The sequence below is a fragment of the Nicotiana tomentosiformis genome, chromosome 6, assembly GCF_000390325.3.
Source record: "Nicotiana tomentosiformis chromosome 6, ASM39032v3, whole genome shotgun sequence".
In the NCBI taxonomy this organism is placed as follows: domain Eukaryota; kingdom Viridiplantae; phylum Streptophyta; class Magnoliopsida; order Solanales; family Solanaceae; genus Nicotiana; species Nicotiana tomentosiformis.
Window position 1 is genome coordinate 15,055,862 of NC_090817.1, and position 27,256 is coordinate 15,083,117.

A 27,256-nucleotide genomic window follows, 5' to 3' on the forward strand; every position below is an offset into this window, starting at 1 on the left:
CTCCAAAGAGTTATTTTTCAAAATTTTCACTCACAAAACTTCAAAAACAACCCAAAATTATATTCATGTCCAAACACAACTCTAAATTTCAAATATCATTTTCACTTGAAAAAACTTTTCCCCCTATTTTGGAATTTTACAATTCTTTATGTCCAAACGCCCGCTAAATCAACCTCACATACAATCAAATGAAAAGGATAATCCTATTTAAGGGAACTACAAACTATAAAGCCAACGATTGCAGCCAAGAATCTGCAACTTTGCAGCTACGTTACAGCAAAAACATGGAATATAAATTTTGTGCAAAAAATTGTATATTTCCTTTGTATGTATCGCTGCAGCTGCAATCCGATTTTACATCTCACTCGAGGGAAAAAAGGGAATTACTAAAACATAACTCAAAACAAAATCCATGTAATTGTGGAATATGCAAATTTCAGGATTCGATTTGCACGAAAAAAAAAAAAAAATTCACCTCCGATAACACCCTTGGTTTCCGATATTTTCTCCTAGTCACCATTTCCTGCACCAATAGAGCATGAGCAGATTAAGAGTAGAATAATCCTGTACCATATCACGAGGATTTGCATGTATACATACACATGTATAGAAAAGGAAGAGAGAACAGGAAGAAACTAAAACAATATCAACAACAACAAACCCAGTGGGGAGGGTAAGATGTACGCAGCCTTACCCCTACCTAGAAGGGGAGAAGTTGTTTTCAATAGACTCTCGGCTATAGAAAGGATGAACAAAAGTAATGGCAACAAGTAGGAACAACAACAAGACAAAAATAAGACCGAAGCCAAGAAAGCAGTTAAACTCTAGGTAGTAATAACAATCTATGAATAAAAATGCTAGCGAACTCCTACGCTCCCCAGACCCCACTTGTGGGATTACACTGGGTTGTTGTTGTTGTACTAATGCTAGCGAACTGAGTAAGACAAAGAGAAACGCTCGACTACCTACTAGCCTTCTACCCTAATCTTCGACCTCCCCACCCTCCTATCAAGTAACTAAAACAAACTAAGAATATAAGACTATGGTTGAAATATACTTTTCAGATGAAATTGCCCAAAGCATTGAGGTTGCCAGCAGACAAGGACTACATCAAAATTAAGTCAAGAAGCTCAAGAGGGTAGATTTTTTAAACATTATGTGATCGCTATCATGCTCGATTTTGTCCTTTGAAAAGCAATGTCAGATTTTCTTAGCCTAATGACAAGAGGACTATCATTTTAGAGCAGAAGTGCAGAACAGTAAGAAAGAAATTTGCCTCTGATACTCTTTACCAAAAAACAAAGCTTTCTCATTTCTAGCAAAAGAAGTCTTTTGTTCTCTCATCACAAGTAATTGCTCAGTGCTCGAGACGAGTACAAGAAGAGACAACAACAAACGTGAAAGTCTGTCTGACCATTTTTGAGGTAAGCAAGGTTGGTGGGGTTAAAGTGGACCACATTTCGGACTCGGAAGCCACCTCACATGTTTGCAACTGCATAGCATAGAGCGAGGTGAAAACCAAGGTGAAAATCAGGACAGAAATGGGACTTAAAGACACACATGTGCCAATGTACAACCATTTGGCAAGTACGAACAAGTCTAAACCTATTAGGGTCCAAAGGATGATTTGTGCATTTTACTAATTTCTTTTCATAGGGTTTTGAAATGGAGAAAATGGTCCTCTTGACTAGAATTGAGCTTAGTTGAGCAAATACAAAGGTTCTGAACAGAATGGGAGGCGCAGGTCGGAGTTTAGGAAACTAATATACTCGGTAAATTATGAAGGGAGAAGTTGGGGAAGTTGACAGAATCAGAGAAAGAGATATGTCAAACCCGACTTGCAACAACCTTCCAATATGCAAAGCATTGTTATGAAATAGAAGGAGCCTAAACGGCCTGTGTCAGAGGTAGTGGTAAAAGAAGCAATGGAAGGTAGATATCATCTGTAATTTGTCTTGAAGAAACCAAAATGGCAATTTCCATGCATAATTTGCGGAGATATCCACTTGTAAGATTTGTCACTGATCGTTTCTCTGATTTTATTTCCAACAGCAGGATCAATTTTCAAGAAATTTGCTTGAGAGGTTATATAAGAAGGACATGCAACAAGATGTGAGAAGTTGTATCAGACATTTCACTCTGAATCATGTGTCAGCATAAGAAGAGTGAAACTGAAGTGAGATTAGCCGAAATTGCGGTACTTAACTGCAGACAATTCAAATATCTAGACTCGGTTGAATGAGAATAGTATCGGAAAAAAACGGCAACCCGGCGCACTAAGCTCCCGCCCACTATGCGCGGGGTCCGGGGAAGGGCCGGACCACAAGGGTCTATTATACGCAGTCTTACCCTGCATTTCTGCAAGAGACTGTTTCCACGGTTCGAACCCGTGACCTTCTGGTCACATGGCAATAACTTTACTAGTCGCGTCAAGGCTCCCCTTCGAAATGAGAATAGTATCATAAAAATAAAATTAAAATAGGATGGTTGAAATGGAGAAGTAAGATAAAATTAAAACTAAGATAGGATAGATGAAATGGGGAAGTGCTATCAGAGTGTTACAATAGGAAGATACCTATCAAAGTAAAAGGCAAGTTCTAGAGAACAGCTGTAAGGCCGATAATGCTACATGGGAGTAAATATTGGGCCTTTAAGATCCAACATATCTATAATATGTTAGGAGGTAGATCTAAAATCACATGGAAGGAAGTTGTCCGAACAAAAACAGAGTACAGTGGAAAAGAATCCATATAGGATGCCAACTTGTTTAGATTAAGACTCACATCACCACCCTCTAAATTATTTCACTTGATATAGTAAGTATTGTAGATTTAATTACATTATCCATACTTAATAAACATACTGAACTTGAAAGAGCTGGTTTGATCAAACCAAACAAGAAAGTTTTAAAAAGTTCCCTATATTGTTTTTGGTTAATCATAATATGAGCACTTTCATGTTCAGTTCTTTCAGGAAAAAATTCCTCTATTTTCCCACGCAGATAATTGTTAGTGATCTCGTCGATATTTCATAGTATTTCTTGTAGATAGCCCAAATTGGTTTCAGGTTTCTTGACTCTATTTTACCATGCTTAACAAAATTGTTGATTTTTAGGTCTTTGATCCCACATACTGATCGATATCATTGGTGTAAAGGACATTCTTATAATTTGGCTATTTATAGGAATACAATTTGCTGGATAAAGTATGCTACCTAAATATATGTTTTAGACCATAACCATCGTTCTCGAACATCAATTAATAGACACAAGGCTGAGACATTACAGTATTCACTAAGATTTTCTGATCCAAAATGTCCCTATCTTATGAAGTACAGTGGAGATTATACTCTCTAACTATTACAATTAGGACAAGTAAAGAAACTCAGAGAAATTCTTAGCTCTTTATGAAAAGAAAAAGAAAAAAAAGTAATCCTTAGTTGTTAGATCTAGATGAGTAAGGCAGACAAATAACAAGAATTCTAGAAACATAAGTCAACAACCAACAATGAACCTAACAACAACAACAAACCCAGTGGATTCCCATGAGTGGGGTCTGGGGAGGGTAAGATGTGCGCAGCCTTATTCCTACCTGGGAGGGCAGAGAGGTTGTTTCCGATAGACCATATGCTAAAGAAAGAATGAACAATGAACCTAATTTACTAAAAATAAATGGAAATGACCATTAAGAGGGCGAGGTAACAGAAGTAATGCTATTTCAAGATTTCTTTATGGCTTTCCCCAATCAACTTGGCCAACTAATTTCGGCCCCATTTTGAAGTCTCAAAAGACCATAATTTGACAGCAATTTACACGCTTTTCTTTAGGTTATTGTCAATATTCTTGATCCATGCTAAGGAAAGTAAAGAGCCTGAAGGGGAAGTTTAAGCACAATCACGCTCTAACGCTGATGCAGATAGCTAGATACTTTTATCATATAATCATGTGAGATATATATTTATCCAAATAATAATATTAACAACAATAAAAACAATAACAACATATCTTATAATCACATGTGGGCATCAGAATTAATGAGAAGCTTACCTCTGTTTGGTTGTCTTTTGCTAACTCCATAAGTACCTAAATAATCTGCAGAACTTTGAGCTGACATGTCAGAGCGTCCGTTGCCTAGTCCATAGCCAAGAGAACCAGTTGCATCCTGCTCAGAACGCCAAGTGCGATCATCATATCCCAAACCACTACCATAGAAATCAGCTAAATCCCCCACACCATAACTACCACTAGATGCAGCATATGATGTTAAAGGGGCCCCACTTTTTCTGACATTTCCGTCATAGCCTCCTGGCAACCCATACATGTTATCACCATTTCCATAACCAAGATTTCCGCTTTTGCTAATAACATTTCCTCCACCTTGAGAGGAAATTGAAGATGAACCCCAAACTCCACTGTTGTTAAAGTTTCCTCCTACAATGTTCCCGCTTCCAGATACTATAAAATTTCTAGAGCTCGGGGAGTTTATTGCATTACGCAGTCCTCCATCGCCCCATAAATTGCGAGTTGCTGAGTTTAAGGACAAAGTGTTTCCTCCATTAACTCCATCAAACCCAGCACCACCACCAAATCTGTTTGAGCTATAATATGGATTCAGTCCCCGTCCATAGCTTAAACTACTGTTAATGTTTGCACTTTCCCCGTATCCCGGGTTCAGGCTTGGTTCAAAGTTAAGACCGATACCATAACCAGAAGCAAATGGCGCAAAGGCGCTCCTACTTCCAGCAATCGGACTAAATCTACTATCAAGGAAGTTATTCATCCGATTTAATCCATAACCGTACCGATCAAGCGGGCTTTGGCCAGGACCTGGGGATAACTCTTTAGGGACAGCACGCTTGACCTCAACCATTTTATCATTCAGCTCGTGGAAAGTCTTGAGCAAGAGTCTATCTACTGCATCCTCTGAATCATAAGTAATGAATCCAAAGCCTCTAGGTCTTTGAGTGTTATGATCATACATAACTACTGCATCTGTGATTGTTCCAAATTGCTCAAAATACTTCTTAAAGTCGATCTCAGTAACAGTGGATGCTAAACCTCCAACAAAAATCTTTCTTGAACGTCCCGGACCAGGACTAGGAGAACCATGAATACTATTACTGCTTTTACTTGTTGTGCTCTGGTCATCCCTTGGAACCGCCTTCTTTGCTTCAACCTATTAAATTATGACATTGTAAGAAAAATGGATTATTTATCAGAGAAATCAGATAGAAATTAAAACAGCTTACCATCCTGCCGTCAATGTTGTGTTTCTCCTTAACTACCCTCTCAGCAACAGCAGGATCAGCAAAGACCACAAAACCAAAACCACGAGCACGGCCAGTAGTCCTATCCTTCATAATTACAGCTTCTATAACCTCCCCATAAGTACTAAAATACTCCTTTAAACGCTCTTCGTCTGTGTCCCATGAAATTCCACCAACAAATAACTTGCCTAACTCAGATTGCATTTTCCTACAATACCAAAATCAACAATCCTCAATAACCCATGTCCACATTTTCCCTTCAACATTATGCAACTTAAGAAATTCCACCAACAAATAACTTGCCAAACTCAGATTGCATTTTCCTATGATACCAAAATCAAGAAATCTGAATAACTAACTTCCACATTTTCCATTCAAAATTATGCTCAGGGGCGAAGCTACATTGTGCTAAGGGTGGTATTCGTCGAAAAATTACACTGTGTATATAGGTAAAATAATAGATTTTTGAGATATATAACATATATTTAACACTCTTTCTTGGGAAATCTTTTTCACTTCTTTCAAGTTTGAACACCCTTAGCGCAATTTCTAACTTCACCACTGATTAAGCTACTTTAAGCCCCCCCAAAAAGGAAAACAATACTACAATTTTCTTCATAGTACCATACTCATTTTGCAGAAAAAGAGAAAGCTTAAGGTAAATCCAAAATACAGCATTAATGAAATGAAATGCAGATTATTAATAAAGAGCAGCAAAGCAGTAAAGGTCATACCTTTACTATGAAGTAGTATTAAGAGAGCCTCACAAACAGACAAGAATCTGAAACTGATCAAAATATTATCAGATTCAATCAAAAGGAATCCGATCCTTAAAGAAACAAACAAACAAGAATCCAAAGGTAAAAGCTCGAGCATACAGCAACCCAACAATGAAAATATTTCATCAAACTTAAAAGACTTTTGAGGAAAATAAGAAATACCCAAATCAAGATTCTGCCTTTTGAAAATACCCAAATGAAAAAATCAACAAGATCTACAGAGGAGGCAGTACAACATGCCCCCTCTATATTGCCCTTTATTTTTTTGTTCCCACTTTTTTTTTTTTTTTTGACCAAATTGAGAACTATAATACTATGTGTTTATAAGAGGAGATTGATTCAATTCTCAAGCCTTTAAAGTTTTAATTATTATTTTTTGGTTTGGTTTTAGATTTTTAAAATGTTTTTTTTTTGTTAAGAATGAGAATATGGGGTAATGAGGAAGAAAGAAGAGAGAGGAATTTGGTGTGATTTGATCTGAAGGATTGGCTTTTGAATTGCTTGTCCTCTAATTAATTCCTTCCTTATATATACTTACTGCAAAAAATTGGTGTAATGGGGAAGGAAAAGAAAAGGAGATAGTTTGACCTTAGACGTTTGAGTTTGAAGTTTTTCTTGGTCTGATTTTGAAGATTAGATAGAGGGAAGAGGCTTTGAATAAATAAGGAAACTTCTCATTTTCGACCAAAAAATGTACAAAGATCAAATTTGCACATATACTATTTGAAATTGCTTAATATTTTCATATGTTACACTTTTGGTTTATTTATACTCCGTCAATACTGAATTATTTCATTTTTTTTGTTATTAATGGAGCTCCAACGTAAATGAGTGAACTTCCTGAGTCCAAATTTTTTCGAGAAAATATATATTAAATTCACCTCTCAATTATTGACTATGATTTAAAATTACCTCAAATTGAAGCTCCGTTGAGGATCAAGGACAAAAAACAAGATTTTGTTCCTAATAACAAGGGCAATATTAGAAAAAATTAATGAATAATAAAATTGCTCAACTTGGGATAGTATAAGAGCAAATTTGACATTTTTTCCAATGAAAAAAGAAGCATCGCGTTTTAGTAATGCCACCGAGTAAGCTTGACATAACTTCAATTTGCAAGTAATGAGATTGTAAAATAATCTGTAATTTATAATCATGTGTAGTATTTCAACTTCGACCTAAAAATATAAATTTTGAAGTTGAAAAAGCAAATTTCAATAATATTTTAATTAAATACTCGCACAAATTCAACCTTTTCTTATCAAGTGAAATTTAAGTTCAATCACAATTTTAACTTACAAATATTCTTTTTTAAACTTTAAATACTCATTTTTAAAAACTTAAGCAAAAAAATTCCAAATATATGTCATTAGTACAGTAAAAGTTAAGTCAAATAAATAGGCATCACAATTTTTTTCAAATTTTTATTGTTTTGGGTCTTGCCAAACCTAAATCTAGTTTTCATAAATCACATTAAAGTTGACATTCAACTATGAAAAAAGTCTACTTAGATTAGTCAATTTGGCCGAATAACAACCGTAGAAACTTTTATTAGTATTCTAAAGTATCTGCTAATTCATATTTTAGCAAAGTAGGAAAAAAACTTTATTTGGTAATTTACGTAATTTAGACAGAGTCTTTAGTGGTTTATTTGTAAATCACTAAAATATTAACAAAGTGACCAAAAATATTTTTTTTAAAAAGGAAAAATGGAGTGAATGGTTTTCTAAAATCAACGAAAATTTGTTGGACTAACATATTGTTTTTTCCCCAACATTTTAAAGAATGAATTAGAATTTTTTTCTTCTAAAATTACAATTTGATCTGAATAAATATCTATTTAACACAATAATAACAACAACAAACACAGCGTAATTTTATAGGCGAGTAGGATAATGCTTACCTTAAATATATTTTGAGAAGGTAGAGATACTGTTTCTGATAGATCGTCGGTTAAAGATGTAAAAAAAAAAAAGTAATAACAACAATAATAAGAAAATCAAAGCGGAACTAACCAAAAATATTTATTTATCACTAACTGTTTAATTTCAAAAAAGGATTTAAAAAAAAAAAAAAAAAGTGTATCGAGATTTTTTTTGTTTGCTCGAGAAGTTGAGTAATTTTACTGTTTCCCTCCAAATCTAAAAACAAAAAAATCATATCCCTTTGACCCTTTCCTCCAAAATTCAAAATCAACACCTTTTTTATAAAGCTTTGAAATCTTTTCTTCATCTTTTCCTCTCACATAATTACAAACATAGCTCCGAAAAAGAAAAAAAATTACAATCTTCAGTTCTTCACCATGTCTTATTCAACTTCATCGTTTAAAAATCCAGTTTCTGTACCCACTGGAACAGATCAAAGAGGCCATAATCATGTTAATTCAGGCGAAATCCATGTAATTTTTGGCCCAATGTTTGCTGGTAAAACCACTGCCCTTCTTCGCCGAGTCAATTCTGAAGCCAAAATGGGCAGGTACAAAAATATTTTATTTTTCAAGAATTTATAGGCTTGATTGGCATAACGGGTTGTGGATTAGTTACAATCTAGATCTATGTAATTTACCCTCTGTTTTAAGTTGTTTGCCTTTGTTTAACTGGATATACAGTTGAAAAAAAGAGTTTAAGTTCCATATATTGTCCGTCAATGGCGTAGCTTTGTTGTCCTAGGTGTGGTCAAGTGAACACCCTAAGTTGAATTCCACTTTAGATCATCATATATTATATTTCGAATACCCTTAAATAGAGTAAAAAGAGGAAGCCCTATGGTTAAGGGTGTTCGTTTTAATTATAAAATTATAGTTCTATTACAAGTGTTTTTATGATTTAGCTAAATATTATGTAGTTTGATTAAAAATATTTGGTGCACTTATTCATTGAAAATAAATTTATTGACTTCTTTAAAGTTTGAACACTCTTGATAAAATTCTTGGCTATGTCACTGTTGATGGTGTGAAGAATATTACACCATTAGTCACTTATAAGTTAATAATAGGTAAATCTCTAAAATAAGTATTAATTGTAACTTGTTAAAAATGATAACTAACCTACTATATAGGCTGAATTGTCAGTATAAAAAAAACTTTACACGTTGTGCGCATATAACTTAAAATATAGGAATTTTTTTGCTCACTATGTTCCATTTTATGCAGCACTCTTACTATTTGGGAAGTTAAGGTGAGTTTTCTTTGACCATGTTCTTTGAAGTGGTTTAATATATATTTTTCAATTATTAACTATTGTCACATATATCACCTTATAAGTAGTTCTCAAATATGAAGTCTTATTCCAAAAATCTGAAGAATCTATGTTTGAATTCACATTGAAATTTAAGAGTTTAACACTCGAACTTTGAACCCCGCCACACATAATTGAACTGAGGGGGTAACATTTTAAGCTAGATATGCATAACATATAAAACATAACCTTAGTACTAAATTATTTGTTTCTGTATCTTGTGGAGTTTACAACAAGTTGAGGTATCTGAATGTATCAATCTTTTCGGATAGATGGAACTTTTTGATTGATTATAATATTGTTGTATATGCTCCAACTTATGAACTTTGACATGTTATATTGAAGTAGTTGCTATGTTGCCAATTTGGTTGATTAATTTCTACTATCCTTTTTGTAACTTGTGTTCTTCAACTGTGTTGCAGAAATGTGGTAATGATCAAGTCAAACAAAGATACAAGGTATGCAGTAGATGCAGTGGTGACTCACGACGGGACAAAACTCCCATGTTGGTCATTGCCTGATCTCTCATCTTTCAAACAAAGATTTGGATCAGATGCCTATGAAAAGGTGCAGTCCTTTTCTTGCTTTCCTCTCGTGCTATTCTTGGACTAATCTTATGTGAATTGAGACTTAGTGCCTATTCTTGAAATTCTAGGTTTGTGATCCTAGAAAACTACCTCGTGCCGAGGGTCTACTGGAAACAAACTCTCTACATTCACTGTAGGGGTAAGATATGGGTATTCACTACCCTCCCCAGACCCTACCTGTGGGATTATACTGGGTTTGTTGTTGTTGTTGTTGATCCTAGAAAATTAGTTTGTTATGTTTGACATATGTAGACCAATCGTTTTGCTTGGGTATGAGTTATCAGATTCTTGTCTATGAGTGATTAGATTCTTCTTTGGTTGCAACCTTCTTGATATTGGAAAGCTTTGATGTTAAAAAGAAAGAGTCAACTTTCTTGCATCAATTCCTTTTATTTTCATTGGAAGGGAAGGAACTAAAGGTTTCTCTTTAATTATGGCAAAAACTTTTACTGGAATCTTGTTTATCTTTTAGCCTAGTGGTGAGGACTCTCCATCTCCAGCTGTAAAGTTGGGGATTTGACTAAGGGAATAAAACAGAAAAGACCGCTGTTTCGTCTTGCATCCAAGGGTGTGGCCTAATGGTCAATAAAGCTAATAAACATCATCGGGGACTAGGTTTTATATCCAACCAAGGCAAAAACACTTGGCGGTTTATTTTTATCTGCCTAAACCTCAATGGATAGAGTTACTCGGTATTTATCCTGTTGAAAAGTAGCATGTATATGGTGGAAGTGTATGTATCTGATTGAACAGTCGAGGTTGTTTTGAAAGAAAGAACCTATTTTGTGCTCCTGGTTAGTAGTGGGTTTAGCGGGTTGGAATTTACCAAGACAAAGAAAAAAGGTCCAGTGTGAAGGGGAAGAGCTGAGCATATAGAAGTAATGGAGAAGGTGAAAGTTGCTTGTCTTAGAGCTATTGACCTTTTGAAAGAACAATTTTGTCTAGCAAACAAGAAGATACTAACTGTTGTGGAACTCTAACATAATAATCTCGATATGATTCTTGCTCTTCATTGTGTTGTAGTTTATTTTTCTAGTTAGCTATAATTGTATACCTTAAGAAATCTAGTCGTTAGCAGGTGGATGTGATTGGCATTGATGAAGCTCAGTTTTTTGATGACCTTTATGATTTCTGCTACAAAGCTACTGATATCGATGGGAAGACTGTAGTTGTTGCTGGCCTAGATGGTGACTACTTAAGGTAATCCTTGACTACTTAAGAATTTGGAGTGTCAAATTATTCAGCACAAACTGTATTCTGATGATAATTCATGCTTGCTTACAGGAGGAAGTTTGGCTCAGTACTTGATATTATTCCACTAGCAGATACCGTTACAAAGTTGACAGCAAGATGCGAAATATGTGGCAAACGAGCAATTTTTACCTTAAGAAAAACTGAAGAGATGCAGAAGGAGCTTATAGGTGGTGCTGCTATGTACATGCCTGTCTGTCGACAACACTATGTCAATGGCAAATCCGTCGTGGAATCTGCGAAAAAGGTCATTGAATCTCATCAAGTGCAGGAACTGATTCCAGAGAAACCTTTAGTTACTTAGTAACAGTTCTGGCTTGTATGTATATATTTTCTTGTGTTCAGCCTGTTTAATCATCTTTTGTTGGACTATCGGTTTCTACCTTTCTGGATCATGTAGCTAAGTGACAGTATCCTGCAATATATCATCAATGACAACAAGTGCTTACCTTAGTGACTATGTTGAGCTTGTAGTTGTGGAGCTGTTTTCTCCATTTGTATCACATGTTACACATGTGGTAAGCACCCTCTACTTCCAACCAAGAGGTTGTGAGTTCGAGTCACCCCAAGAGCAAGGTGGAGAATTCTTGGAGGGAGGGAGCCGAGGGTCTATCAGAAACAGCCTCTTTACCCTAGGGTAGGGGTAAGGTCTGCGTACACACTACCCTCCACATACCCCACTAGTGGGGTTATACTGGGCTGTTGTTGTTATCACATGCTACACATGAGCCTGCAATTGACAAGCTCCACCTTACATGAAAATAGCATCGGCTAGTCAGTTTTTGGAATTTTTTCGAATTTTTAAGGGTGTTTTTGTTAAGATTTTATCTTTACGTGAAAAAATAACCAAATTTCAATTACTTTTGAAGTTGTGGTTATTTTTCAATTAACCGTTGTAAATCAGGCTATTTCTGAATTTTTTTCCCCACCTTAAAGAAAAGTTTCCAATATTAATCCAGTTATTGAGTTTTCCTCATACTTTTCTCCTTTCTTTCATCAACTCTATTGGGTCACTGCAAACATTTGGTTAAAGCAGCGTTCAATAACAATGTATTAAGTTTAATAAGTGGTGTGAATTAGTTTGTCATGGGGAAAAAGTGATGACCAACAAACAACAACAATATTCATTGATATGCTAAAACTGCGTTATATCCCTTTTAATTGGTCTACGACAGTGTCATTGTAGAGAATCTCTGCGCTGTTTTCCTCTACAACGTTATTTTATCAATCCAAAAATCGACAGAAATATTAGGAAGAATATGGAACATGAGGCCTGAAATTTGTTTCAATAAGATATAAGAAAGCCTTGGAAATATTTGGTCATGAATGTATACACCTTAATAACTACTAGCTCATAGAGATTAAACTAAAGAATGTGAAGACTTGGCAATTGTCTACATGTTTATTATAAAGTATGACATATTTAATTTTCACAGGATGAGATGCAAAATGGAAGTTTTTCCTTTTCCCATTTGTTGAGATCATACAAGAATGTATTTTGAGAATTCAATGCCAAAAAAGATAAACAAAAAATAGAGATATGCATTAAAGCATGCTTTTTACGAATTTTATTAAGGGTGGAATATTATCTTATTTGTAAAGCAGTTGCCTAGTTCTGCGTCCAAGGTATAACCTATTGGTTAGTGAAGTGATTCCGTACCTTAAAAATCAAGGTTCAAATTCTGGCAACACATATAACACTAGGTGATTTTTAATATTTTTTGTTACTACCAATTAATACTAAATGAATTAAAGTTGACTACAACCAACTAGTATAATACATAAATTAAAATGATACTCCCTCCATTTCAATTTATATAAAACTATTTCTTTTTTATTGGCAGTGGGATCGATTCTTGCCTTTGGACGAGTTTGCTTACAATAACAGTTATCAGTCCAACGTCGAGATGGATCCATTTAAGACTTTATATGATCGGCGATGTCATTCTCCCATCGGATGGTTTGAGCCAGACAAGGCTAAGTTGTATGGTACTGATTTAGTGAGGGATGCCTTGGAAAAAGTAAAGCTGATTCAGGAGCGGCTTCGCACAGCATTGTCCAGGCAGAAGAGTTACGCGGATCAAAAAGGGCGTCATTTATTGTTTATGGTGGGGTTCCATGTGTCTATGCTCCGAAAATATCATGGTGATCCGTCCCATGTGTTAGATTTCATTTCAGTCCAATTGGACAAAGATTTGACTTACGAGGAGGAGTCGGTGGCTATTCTAGCCCGGCAGGTCCGACAGTTGAGATCTAAGAGTTATCCTTCAGTTCGGGTGCAATGGAGAGGTCAGCCGGTAGAGGCATCTACCTGGGAGTCCGAGTTCGAACAGAATGAACCCTTTCTTAACAAGGAAACTCTTAATTTTAGGACTTCAATATTACTCTTTATGAGAAGTTTTCACAGCCAATAAATGATATGCAATATTTTTACGCCATAAGTTTCAAAAGATTTTTAGCCACTTAAATATTATAATATATTTATAATCATATTTAAAAAATTCTCTTAAACTTCATGCCCAATTAAATAAATTCACATAAATTGAAATGGAGGGAGTGTCATAACTTTTTTGTTCAATTAAACACCATTTTGTTGATTTTCCATCCATTGTTTGGTACTCGTATTGGGGCCCGACTAAATTCGGATTCGCGCCAAAAATTCCATATTCGAAGATAAAGCGCTTGATGTTCGGCTATAATTCTATAGTTTAGTACATTATTTACCTTACATTTTAGGTGCTTTAATGCCAAACTATACTTTATTTGCGCGTAAAAGAGTTGGAAAGAAGAAAGAAAGAAGTGAGCAGTGGAAAAATGAAGAAGCTGGCGAAGCGAGCTATGGAGCTCGCATTAGAGCTGTCGAGGCGAGCCTCTGAGCTCGTGTGGGAGCAGGCGACAAGAGGGGTAATGCGAGGATGAGCGCGCTGAATGCCTAGCGCCACACGATCTGGGGCGAGATGCATCTCGCGTTTTACCTCGCGAGGCACGGTCTAAGGCGAACCTGATCCGGATTTTAAAGGCTTATTTTGTCTCCTTGTTTGACTAGGACTTGGGCTATATCATTTAGGTCTTTTCCTACACATATAAATAGATATTAAACACCACTTTTGAATGAGTTTTGCGACCGGAGGCAAGAATAGCTTGTGGAACACCCGTTGGGGGATAGAATCATCGATTTCTACATTCCTTCTTCTTTACTTTGTAATTTATTTATGCAAAATACTTAGGATATTGTTACTATGAGTATGAGTAGCTAAACTTCTAATTTAGGGTTTTGATGGAACCTATTGGAGGATGATTTTCATGTTACGTTAATATAGATTTGCCGTAACTTTTTCTCTATTTGTTCAACTACATTTATATTGTGGTTGGTTGAAGAGCTCTCAATCGAGTGTGCCTATTTAGTGTGTATTACTCGAAAGAGAGTGCATATTTAGGTAGATGTTGAACAACAACACTCCTAACGTATATGAGGGATCAATACAGAGGGTTTAAAGGTTGGATTAGGAATAATGAAACCTTGGTGAGATCCGATTGAGCCGTAACTTAGTGACAGCTAGCGTAGTTCAGAAGAATATATCTAGTAAATTGTGGTAGTTACTCGGGAGAGAATTACGACACTCAGAGCGCTCATGATCGGTAGAGAAAATTTAGGCAAATTTATAGAAAACGTAGTGGGAAGGAGTCCGACAATAAGGGAAAGCAGAACCTTAGATCATTCCAAATCTTTTCTATAACCTGTTCGTAGTTAGTTATTAATTACTGCATTTTCATTACTTGATCTTTAGTTAGTAAACATCACATTCGTTATTTAATATTTCTAAAGATTGATTACGTGAATTTGTGTGAATCTAGTAGTTGTGCTTAGTAGGTTAATTCCCTGTGGGATTCGACTCCGGACTTGTTAACGGGAATATATTTACAACGACCACTTAGTCCTTTTTATAAGGCATAGTTAGGCATGATCAAATTTTGGTGTCATTGTCGGGGATTTAACGGTGTTATTAATTACAGCTAAAAGAAGTGCTAGAATTCTTAGTGTAGTATTTTCTTCATTTAAAACTAAATACATTGAAATTCTAACGTTTGTATTCTTGGGTGTTACATGTGCATGCCTAGAAACTCCTCAAGAACTAGTGAATTATTCGAAGTATTATCAGATCCTGAGAAAGTTTTCAAGGCACTGAATCGTGCAAACAAGAAGGGCAAACATCAAAAGAACTCAATAGAACAAATCGAACCAGACATAGATGACGTAATAGAAAATCCAAACAACAGAAATAATGCGAATGACCCGAACAATCAGGGTGTGGCGCATCTTGTGCCAGAAGCAATATTATATGATTGGGCACAACCCACCGCCGAAAATTTGGCAACCGCAATTGCAGTCCCTCAGATACAAGCGGAATCATTTCAAATCACAAACAACATGCTACATTGTTGCAGAATAAGGGACTATTCTCAAGGTCTTACATTGAAGATCCTCAGCAACATCTGGAAAATTTTCTGTCGATATGTGTCACGCAAAGGCAACCTAATGTGACACCGGAAGCAATAAAGCTGTTATTGTTTCCATTCTCGGTGACGGAAGAGGCTCAGACTTGGCTTAATTCACTCCCCATAAACTCCATCACTACTTGGGAGGAATTAGTCAAGCAATTTTTGAACAAGTTCTACCCACCCAATAAGACTGCCAAACAAATTGATGAGATATTGAGCTTCAGGTAGAGACCAACAGAAACACTACAAGAAACGTGGGAGAGGTTCAAGGGTATGTTGGTTAAGTGTCCACATTGAGGCAGAGGTTCTACATGGGATTGGCAGACAGCTTAAAAACCAATGTTAATGCTTCAGTAGGTGGAGCATTTTTTAGCAAATCATTCAGAGAATGCAAGATCCTACTTGATAAAATGGCTCAAAACTCAGTTTGGATGACAAGAGACTCTACGATCACTCCTGTCATTCACTCAGTGACTTTGGACCCAAACAACTCCATAGCTGAAAATATGGCCACTCTGATGATATAAATGAGTATCCTCACCAAAAAGATCGATGAATCAGGCCAGAAGTAGCAGGTACGCATATTTGATACGACTAATGGGGGCTTATGTACACCATGCATTAACCAACCATATAAATACTCTTGGAGTGCAAAAAGTGACAACCAGAACTATCAGGAAGATATGAACTATGTGGCCAACTATGGAGGACAGAGGCAAGGTGGTCAGAATTGGGGGTCACAGAATCAGCAATATAGACCAACACATCAACAGTACAATAATAGCAGCAATCCTGGAGCTATGTGACCAAAGGGTCAAGTTGTTCCTTACCAAAGGCAACAAGGATACAACCAGCAAAATCAGTAGCTAGCTAATCAATAGCCTCAACAACAACAGATAATGAGACAAGATGATGGGTTGTCTGAAATTAAAGGAATGCTGCAACAACTGATTGGGTCCAATGGAAAAATGCAAGAGAGAGTGGGCGCATATGACTTAGCGATAAAAGGCATTGAGATTCAATTAGGGTAGATATCAATGATACAACATGCATAAGAGGACGCAAGCAAAGAAAAAGAGGTTGTGAAGGAGACTGAGGTAGTGCAAGAAAAGGCAGTAGAAGCAGTGCCCGAGCAGAATCAAACTCAAATCACAGGAAGGAAGTGACCTCCAACACCATTCCCACAAAGATTGGCCAAATATCAGAAGGATAAGTAGTATAAGAAATTCATGGAGATGTTGAAACAAATTCAGGTGAACATTCTACTGATTGACGCCTTGAGGGAAATGCCTAGGTATGCCAAAGTGATGAAGGATTTGATGTCTCGCAAGTTCGACTTTAAAGACTTGGCCACTGTTGTACTAACCCATACCTGTAGTATTGTCATGACGAGACCCATAGCTGAGAAGTTGTCAGACCCAAGGAGTTTCACAATCCCATGCACAATAGGCATCTATGCTTTTGCTAAAGCATTATATGATTTAGGGGCAAGCATAAACTTGATGCCCTTGGCTATCTACAAAAGGTTAGGTATTGGAAGAGCAAGACCCGCATCCATGTTACTATAACTAGCCGACCGGACAATGAAGAGGCCATCATGTATCCTTGATGATGTACTAGTGCATGTTGGAAAGTTTGTGTTTCCAGCATATTTTGTCATTCTGGACTGCCGGGTTGACGAGGAGATTCCCATAATTTTGGGAAGACCATTCTTGGACACCGGGAGAGCTCTAATTAATTGTGAAACTGGAGAGCTAAAAATGAGAGTGAACAATGAAGAGATAACGTTCAATGTACAGAAGTCTATGCAACGACTAAGTGAATTTGCTAACTGCTCTCTAATAGAAGCCTTAGATGTAATTTTGGAGGAGGAAGATGAGGCTATGAACGCTAAAGACCCCCTAGCAGCCTATCTCATGAACTTAGAGGAAGTAAATGGAGAGGACTTGGCAGAGTGGGTGCTGGCTCTTGAAGGCCAAGGGTTCTGGAAAAGAGAGCTCGAATTTGAGTCTTTGTACTTAGAAGAAAGAAAGACTCCTCCAGCTAAGCCATCAATCGAAGAGCCACCACAGTTGGAACAGAAATCGCTACCACCTCACCTCAGGTATGAATTCTTAGGACCTAACTCAACTTTACCTGTTATTATCTCATCGGGTTTGCTAGATGTGCAGGCATAACAGATTTTGCAGGTACTAATAGAGTGCAAAACTGTAATTGGTTGGACCATTGCAGGCATTAAGGGTATCAGTCCGGCCTTCTGTATGTATAAGATTTTACTGGAAGATGGCCACAATCCTTCCAGAGAACATCAAAGAAGGTTGAACCCCAACATGAAAGAAGTTGTGAAAAAGGAGGTGATAAAGTGGTTAGATGCGGGAATCATTTTCCCCATCTCCGACAACAACTGAATTAGTCCAGTTCAATGTGTGCCAAAGAAAGGTGGAATTACTGTTGTGGAAAATGAGAACAACGAGCTGGTCTCAACAAGAACAATCACGGGATGGCGAATTTGTATGGACCACAGAAGATTGAACAAGGCCACCTGAAAAGACCATTTTCCTATACCGTTCATTAATTAGATGTTAGAAAGATTGGCCGGGAGGTCGCACTTCTACTTTCTGGATGGATACTCGGGGTATAACCAAATCTTTATTGCCCCGAACGATAGAGAGAAAACATCATTCACCAGTCCATATGGCGTCTACGCTTTCCGGAGAATGTCGTTCGGCCTATGCAATACACCTGCCACATTTCAAAGGTGCATGATGGCCATCTTCACAGATATGGTAGAATACATAATGGAAGTATTCATGGATAATTTCTCAGTGGTAGGAGACTCGTTCGATGACTGCCTTAAGAATTTGAAAAGAGTGCTGAAAAGATGTGTGGAGACTAATCTGGTGTTCAACTGGGAAAAGTACCATTTCATGGTACATGAAGGTATAATATTGGGTCACCTAGTGTCAAGTAAAGGCATTGAGGTGGATCGTGCAAAGGTTGATGTGATAGAAAAGTTACCACCACCCACTTCTGTCAAATCAATAAGAAGTTTCCTTGGCCACGCCGGTTACTACAAACGATTTATAAAATATTTCTCCAAATTTGCTAACCCCTTGTGTAAACTGCTTGAAAAAGATCACCCTTTTGTGTTTTCTGATGACTACATGGTAGCGTTTGAGGAGTTGAAGAAGAAACTGGTGACTGCACCAATCATAGTGGCCCCCGACTAGGGGCAACCTTACGAACTAATCTGCGATGCAAGCGACTATGCTGTGGGAGCACTTCTTGGGCAACGAAAAGATAAATTCATGTATCCGATATACTACGCAAGTAGAACCTTGAGCGGTGCCCAACTGAATTACACAGTGACAGAGAATGAGATGCTAGTTGTGGTGTTCGCATTTGATAAATTCAGGTCATACCTGATAGGCTTAAAGGTAATTGGTTACACTGACCACGATTCCCTCAGGTACCTAATTGAGAAAAAGAAGTCAAATTCGCGCCTAATTCGATGGGTGCTACTGCTACAAGAGTTCGACATGGAAATCCGGGACCAAAAAGGAATAGAAAACCAAGTTGCTGATCATTTGTCCAGGCTTGAAGGAGCGGAAAAGAAGGTTGAGGTGGAGAAGATCATGGAGACTTTCCCAGATGAACAACTTTTAGCAACAAGCCTCGAGGATATACCATGGTATGCAGATATTGCAAATTACCTAGCAAGCGGTATTGTTCCCTATAACTTGTCTTCTGTGCAAAAGAAAAAAAAAATCGTGATTGTCGTATGTATTTATGGGATGAACCATATTTGTTTAGGATTTGTCTTGATAACATGATCCAGAGATGCATTCCCGAGATAGATCAATCTTCTGTTTTGCAGGCATGTCATGCTTCACCGTATGGAAGATATTTTGGAGGTGTAAGGACAGTTGCTAAAGTGTTGGAGTTAGGTTTTTATTGGCCGACGTTGTTTAAAGATGCACACTTCTGGGTGAAAAGTTGTGATGCCAACGGACGGGGAATATTTCCCGTCGACATGAGATGCATATGAACCCAATTCAAGAGGTGGAAGTATTCGATGTATGGGGAATCGACTTAATGGGACCATTTGTCAGCTCATATAATAATAAGTACATACTTGTAACGGTGGATTATGTCTCGAAATGGGTAGAAGTCGTTGCACTTCCAACAAATGATGCGAAGGAAGTTTTTGGTTTCCTGAGAAAAAACATCTTCACCTGATTTGGCACTCCAAGAGCTATCATCAGTGATGGGGGCACCCACTTCTGCAACCGATCCTTTGCAAAGTTGTTGGAGAAATATGGCGTTCGCCAAAACGTTGCTACTCTGTATCACCCGCAAATAAGTGGGCAAGTCGAGGTGTCAAACACATAAATCAAAAGTGTTTTGACAAAAACTGTAAATGCTACTCGGACTGATTGGGCGAGAAAATTGGATGATGTGCTATGGGCTTAACGCACTGCATTCAAAACTCTGATTGGTATGTCACCGTATAAATTGGTGTTTGGAAAGGCATTTCACTTGCCGGTGGAGTTAGAGCATAAAGCCTTCTGGGAATTACGACAATTAAATCTGGACTTGGAGGCCGCTGGAACTAGTAGAGCCACAGAGCTGCATGAACTTGACGAGTTTCGTTACCATGCTTTTGAGAGTACAAGGTTATATAAGGAAATAATGAAACTGGTGCACGACAAAAACATTCTTGAGCAAACTTTTAAGCCGGGAAACGTGGTATTATTATTCAATTCGAGATTGAGGTTGTTTCCGGGCAAATTGAAGTCAAGATGGTGCAACACCCCGGAAAATGTTGAAGTACTTAAGCGCTATTAAGAAAGTTGATATACGCTAATTATATTATTTTATGTGTATACAAGGACTATTATATGAATGATATTAATTGATCATGATAATATATGTATGATGTGCATTAATAATGGTTTATGGTCTAAGAAAAGCCCCAAGGCTAAGTCAAGTTGAAAATTTTATGATGGGATAAAGTTTCAAGTGAGTTCGCACAAGATCCTACTTCAAATGCATGCTTCTACCAAACTATAACTACTTAGGATATTATAAACATATCAAATTAAATACCTTTGAGTCTAGTTTCCAACGCTTCAAACCGGTTGTTATTTAGACACTTCTACAATAAGTTATGACCAAATTACCAAAGGCTGGAAAAATGAGATTCTACGATAATTCTGCGATCGTGAAAGTGCTTTTGGGACCGCAAACTGGTCGCAGAATGAACCAGAACAGCCCAGTTTTGGGCACCAATTTTTGCGACCATTTTGCGACTCGCATACCCATTCTGCGGTCCATTATGCGACCGCAAACCTGCTTTCGGAGGGTTAATTTTTTATTTTCATAACCCGACCCCATTTTGATAAATAGGCTTTGGGGTTTATTTTGGGGCAATTATCTGAGGTTTTCTTAGAGAGAATTGAGAGTGTTCTAGAGAGAGGAAGTAGATGAAGTATTTTTTTATCAAGATCTTGTCCAAACTTTGAAATCCAACAAGGAAATCTCACAAGTTCTTCATCTAAGATGTAAGGTTCCATACCCTAGTTTTTAATTTCGAATTTAGGTAGAAGATGGTTGATTAGGAGTATGATTCTTGGGTATGAGAGTATTATTTATACATATATATACCAATAAGATTTGTGAGAAGATTGTTGGGCTAAAATAAGTAAAGATTGAGGAGTGAGGGAAATCTTGTAGAAGAACCTTGTAGCCAAATTTGCACACCTAATGTTTGATGAAATGCTCAAATGAGCTGAGACCATGAATATCTTTCTAATTATGGTTCAATTTTGTTATGTATCAAAATAGATTGGGATTGCTAGAATTTCCGGAATGTTGTAGTAATTTAAGGAAAGCTCAAAGCGAGGTATGTTGGCTAAACTTCCTTTTTAGAATTGAATTCAATGATGTTCCCGTAAGTTTCAAGTATGGATGTCTTAAGTTCCTTATTCTATGTTCTGGGTTGTTCCCAATAAATTTGAATGTCCCAAATAAGCAAAGTGTCGAGAATTATGTATTCAAAACGTGTTCCGAATATTCCTATCACATTATGTTATCTTTTGAGAATGTGTTCAAGAATGATATGTGTATTAAAATGCTATGTCTTTGAGTGGTGTTTCAAGGAAAGGTTATGATGTCAAATTGTATGAGAAAACTCAATATGCTTTAGACTCTTAATTGCTTATATGTGTACCTAAAGTATTGATTGTAAATGTCTTATTGTAGATAACCTATAAAGATGATTGGAGGTGAAATAAGTGAATTGGGGATATAAGGTGTGGTGAACGTGCCAAGAGTAAAAGTTATACTTGTGGCCAATGGTGCCCATGAAATGAGATGATGTGAGAAAGATTATGAAATGATCTTTGATTCAATTATTCAAAAATTGACTTTGAAAAATAGAATTGCCTAAAAGTTTATGAACTCAAGTGATGCCCATATGTGGTTGTTTTAGCTAATGCTATATTTAGTGAGTATTTTCAATATTTTTTGCATTCTTACATATTCGTGAGTGGAAATTGTGTATTGTCCTTTTTGGGAAAAAGTAATTCAAGAAGAAATCCATTGTGCTTAAAGCCTTAATTACTAATAAACCTAAAGTTTTGATTTTCGGGATATTGTATATGTTGATATTTAGGATGATGATCCATGAAAGGAAAGATATGAAAGTGTGGAATAGGAAATACGGCCATTGATCCATGAAAGAAGAATCATATGTATGGCCAAGAGAGAAAATGAACTAATAATTTTGTGAGTGGTTGAAAGTACAGATTACGTGATATAGGGTGTGAAAGGTTATGAGATGTACGTATTTGTACTTTTGTTTCCAATGTGTTATAAGCCCCTACGTTCTTGCGAGTAAAGGCTATGATGTTCCTAAATGTTCTAAATGCTCTTAATATTCCATGATCACTCATGGCAACTACAAGTAAGTGATAGTATGAACATGAAATGTGATCGTTGCCTAAATGAGAATTTTGAAGTGTTGTATGTCCCAATGGTTTCAACTATAGTTGTATGCTTCTGAAATAATATATGTAAATGACTTTGATTGTTAAGTCCCCAAGAGTCATGAACCTAGATAATGACCTCAAGAGGTCAAGGGAGTGAATAATGAGATGAAAGAGAGCTGTCCTTTGTTAAATGACGATGAACCTTAAGAAAAGGAATTGGGTCCATGTACCATTGAAATAGACTTATTGATTTACCATGTATGCGCTAATGTAATGAGTTTTGTTTTTCCATGATGAGCATGGACATGAAGTATTCCAATGATATGAGTAATTACGACGTTAAATGTAATGACAAACTATGTTGCTTTGAGTTTATATATGGTATTGTGATTGGGATTATACCTCCACCAGCATATATTGGGGTGAAGTGGTAGGACCTCTTTGTGTAGGTATTGTGGTATTGTGGAATACACCTCCACCCGCATATATTAGGGTGAGGCGGTAGGGCCGTTTTGTGTTGGGATTGTGGTACACCTCCATCCGCATATATTGGGGTGAGGCGGCATGGCCGCTTTGTGTTGGGATTGTGGTATGGTGATACACCTCCACCCACATATATTGGGGTGAGGCGGCAGGGTCGCTTTATGTAGAGGTTGTGGTATCGTGATATACCACCACCGGCATATGTTGGGGTGAGGCGGCATGGCCTCTTTGTGTGAAGGTGGTTATAAAGGATCCCCGACTTAATATCGATAAATTTGAATAGAAGCTATTAATAAATTTGCTTGATATTAACGGCTATCTAAGCCTATTTATTGTTACCATGATTCATCATATTCATGTTGTATTTCCAAGCCCTTGAATATGTGTATTTGTATTGTGTAAGTGAACGCTGTGAACGGTCTATGAGACGCATAAGTGTATTATATGATATGTGAACACTAAGGACGATCTACAAAATGTATATGTGTAAATTAAGGGAGGAAGGTGCCACTTTCGTTGGCATTGTTTGTACATGTTGTTATAATTACATTATATTATGTATTCCACGTATAGTTCATCTGGCGCAGTTGATCCTAAAAGAAGGTTAGAATGATGCAAGTATAAAAAGACTTGAAATGTGATTTTATTAGATGTTTCGTAGTTTCTTGATGTACTTTATTTGCCTCTTATTTGAGTTGTCGTATTTTCATATGTTGTTTTGACTGCCTTACATACGAGTACTATTTCACATGTACTCACGTCCCTTTTACCGGAGGCGTTGTATCTTTTAATGGATGCATGTATACTTCTACAGGATGATATGAATCTTTGATAGGGATCTTCTTCACTACCCAGCTTATGGTGAGCCCGCTACAGTTCTAGTGGGTGTTTGGGTCTAGTTCATTTTATGTATATAGGTATCCATTGTCGTAGAAGCTCCATGTACACTGTGGGTCATATAATTAAATATTTGAGTTTTGTCATGTATTTATATTCACAGTATTTACACCTATTTATAGAGATCTGTAACAACCACGAGAAAGAAAATATGGGCCATTAAGCCAAGTGTATTTAATATGAAAGTCAAGATCTTATTATGATATGGAAAATCATGCATGAGTAATGATGAGAGGTTAATGTAAATTAGGCTTGCTCGACTAGGTTTACTCGGTTGAGCACAGGTCGCACTTCAACGATTTTGGGGCGTGACAGATGGCTTGGACCATTTTGTGTGCTAGAGATTCACCCCACCGGAGCAGTAGAGATTGCTTCAGAAGATGGCTCTCGCAAGTTTTGAGTCAATGGTCACAGGTTGAAATATTATTTGGGCATGGATGAGACGAAAGTAGTATCGGTGACTCATTTGCTAGAGCCAACAAGGTTGAGCGAGCTTTAAGTCGATTGTCTGTGTCGTGCCACGATGTTAAATCAGGCGCTTCATGGGAGGCAACCCATTGTAATATTGTGTTTGTTATGACGTGATATTAACTAAGGCGCTAGTTGGGAGGCAACCCAATTAGTAGTTAATTTTTAGCGTAGTTAGAATTTTTTTTTCTTTTTCTTTTCGTTTGTAGGAACTAAAATGTTAGCAGAAAAAATTCGGCAGCATCGAACACTAACCTCGCATCGCCTGGTCCCCAGCGAGCTGGTCCAGGCAGAAAGCCTCGTGTCGCCTGGTGTATTTCACACGTGGGAGTTCGCCTCGCAATGGTTACAGCGAGATGCATTTCGCGTGGAGCCTTGCGCCGCATGCCCCAGAGCTCGCGTTGGAGCTTGCCTCGTGAGGGGGAAAGCAAGGCAGAATCCTCGCGTCGCCAGATACAAACATGCCTCCAAGGAAGGACACCGGTAAAGGCAAGGCCACATCCACTGCTCCGTCTAAGGCTAAGGCTCCCTCCGCACCTACACCGAAGAAGAGAAAATGGGGGAGGGGGGAAGATACTTCCAGTCAGGGTGAAGGACTGCAAGCTGTGGCAGCTATAGCAGCCACTCGCCTACAACCTCAAAGACAGCAGGAGATTGGACTCAAGAGCATACCTCCACATGTTAAGGACTGGTACAAACGTTGTAGGCCGAGACATATACATCCAGAATCTGCTATTCATGAGCGTCGCCTACAAGCCAAGTACCAAGCAATCTGGAGAGGTATTAATGATTTGGGGCTGAGTTATGTGTTCAAAAATACCGGGGATATAAATGTCAATCTGGTTCGAGAATTTTATGCTTGTTTTGATCCAAAGGATCCTGAGCAGCTGGTGCCCATTTGGGGAAGGTTGATAGATTTTTCAGCCTCAGCAATATGCAATTTCTTAGGTGCCCAGATGTTCCTCAGGAACCCTTAGACATTTCATCGCCCGTCCTACATATCGAGAACTGAGACACACTCTTTGTGGTGTCAATTATGTGGCGGCTTGGGTTCGGGACAAGAAAACCAATTGTCATAGAAAATTCCCTAAGAAGAAAATGAGGGCAGAGGCTCAAGTATGGCTGAAATTGATTAATACACGGCTCTTACCTTGCAATCATGACACTCTTATTAGCCGTGAGAGGACGTGTGTGCTATATTTCCTCATGACTAGCCAGCTGGTGAATGTGGGCCACCTGATCCGATACTATATGTCCCTAGTGAGAACTAGTAAGAGAATTGATCGAATGCCCTTTGCAAACATGTTGACTCAGTACTTGAGACAAAAATAGGTGGAGGAGGAGAAAGATTTCGATCACATAATTAATCATCCCCTATGACTAATGGACATTACAAGCGTCTGGGTTAAGAAGGAGACTGTTATGCCATCAATGACAGGTGTCGAGTGCAATGCTCGCGATGACAGCTTTATGGCATATTTATATGGGATGATGGACTTACAGCTTCAGATTGGGGGTCGTTCGGCCACTACAGAGGAGTGGGCCATATTGGAGGGGTGTTTCCCGCTCAATGCTCATACTCAATAGCTGGTTGGTCTTGGTGATGGCTACAGACTCCTAGAGGATGAGGATGTCAACACACCTGAGCAGTCCGAGGCCGAGCCGGAGCAGCCGAGCAGGCGAATGATGATAATGATGATGAGGAGGAAGCAGAAGATGAGGAATGGGCAACCTTCGAGGAGGAAGGCGATGACGAGGCTTGATCAGGGAGTTTTCATACACCCTACTTGTTATTTTTTTTGTTTTATGTGTTTGAGTATACATCGAGGACATTGCATGAAATAAGGGTGGGTGGTAACTTGTAAATATTATTCTTGTTTGAATTTGTAGTTTTTTGTAGTTAGTGTCGTCTTAGTTTAAAAAAAGAAGATAAAAATGTGTAGTGTCGTCTTGCTAAGTAGAAAACATTGGATTCTTCCCGACGATGGATCTCCTAGACAGTTTTCTTGAGGGAATTAAGTCTAAAGAAAAAAAACCAAAAAGATTTTCTTGTAGGTAGTGTAGTAATGCCCCCTTGGTTTTTCTTTGTGCCGCGGTTCTTTTCCAAGGGTTTTAGTTGAACCAGGTGTAGTTAGTTTTAATTTTTAAGAGTAGAAATCACTGTGCTATGAATTGAATTGCAGCGATATCTCTTGACTTTATTATGCATTGAGAATAGTGAGTACTCTGATTGTGACGCTTATGCTCAGTATTTGACTCTAGTATAAGTACCTTAAATCGTAGATTCTTAAAATTGCTTAACTGCTTTGACTAGAGTGTCGTGATAAAATCAATCCTGAGTGAGTTATGTGCCATGTCTGTGTAAGGTTTGTATGTATTCTGTGCATTGCAGTTGATGTCTAGAACTTGCCTCGTGTGTGTGCAAAGCGAAATAATAGTCTTGTTTAGTTTGGGAAGTGATATAGGCGTTTCTTTGTTGATCCAGATATATATAGTTTACCCGCCTAATTGTCATATAACGTAATTAACCCCTTTGAGCCTATAATCTTGTTTATTTGGTAACCACATTACAAGCCTTACCCTTTATTTGAATTGACCACTTGTCGTCTCTCATGAGTACTTGAATTGTGACGAATTATGTAAAAGTTAAAGTGTGGGGTGGTGGTTGGCTTTTGAGTGGAACATTTTGAAAAAAGGAGAAAGGTGTACCGTTTTGAAAAGAAAGAAGAAAAAAATATATCAATAAAAGCCACTTGAAAAAAATACATATAGTTGTATTGTATAAAAAAAATTAATTC

At 37.5% G+C, this 27,256-nt stretch overlaps 2 protein-coding genes across 6 annotated transcripts; one reads left to right on the plus strand and one right to left on the minus strand.

Moving 5' to 3' along the window:
• Positions 1-296: 296 nt before the first annotated feature.
• Positions 297-6,536, minus strand: LOC104101171 (heterogeneous nuclear ribonucleoprotein 1-like). Of its 5 annotated transcripts, none has more exons than XM_018772429.3 (5): positions 6,207-6,536; positions 6,000-6,046; positions 5,248-5,588; positions 4,046-5,174; positions 297-523 (listed from the first exon to the last, which is right to left on the minus strand). In XM_018772429.3, exons 3-5 carry the CDS (start codon positions 5,467-5,469, stop codon positions 510-512), a joined length of 1,365 nt encoding a protein of 454 aa, XP_018627945.1. In that variant the 5' UTR covers positions 5,470-5,588; positions 6,000-6,046; positions 6,207-6,536; the 3' UTR covers positions 297-509. The 5 variants fall into 5 exon arrangements, with proteins under 5 accessions (XP_018627945.1, XP_018627944.1, XP_009606900.1 ...); XM_018772428.3 differs by having other exon boundaries at positions 6,000-6,052; XM_009608605.4 differs by having other exon boundaries at positions 5,248-5,473; positions 6,207-6,534.
• A 1,702-nt stretch (positions 6,537-8,238) lies between these two features.
• LOC104101172 (thymidine kinase-like) lies at positions 8,239-11,578 on the plus strand. The gene is made up of 4 exons (XM_009608606.4): positions 8,239-8,519; positions 9,703-9,847; positions 10,946-11,067; positions 11,152-11,578. The coding sequence occupies exons 1-4, from the start codon at positions 8,347-8,349 to the stop codon at positions 11,420-11,422; spliced, it is 711 nt and encodes a 236-aa protein (XP_009606901.1). The 5' UTR covers positions 8,239-8,346; the 3' UTR covers positions 11,423-11,578.
• The last annotated feature ends 15,678 nt before the right edge of the window (positions 11,579-27,256 follow it).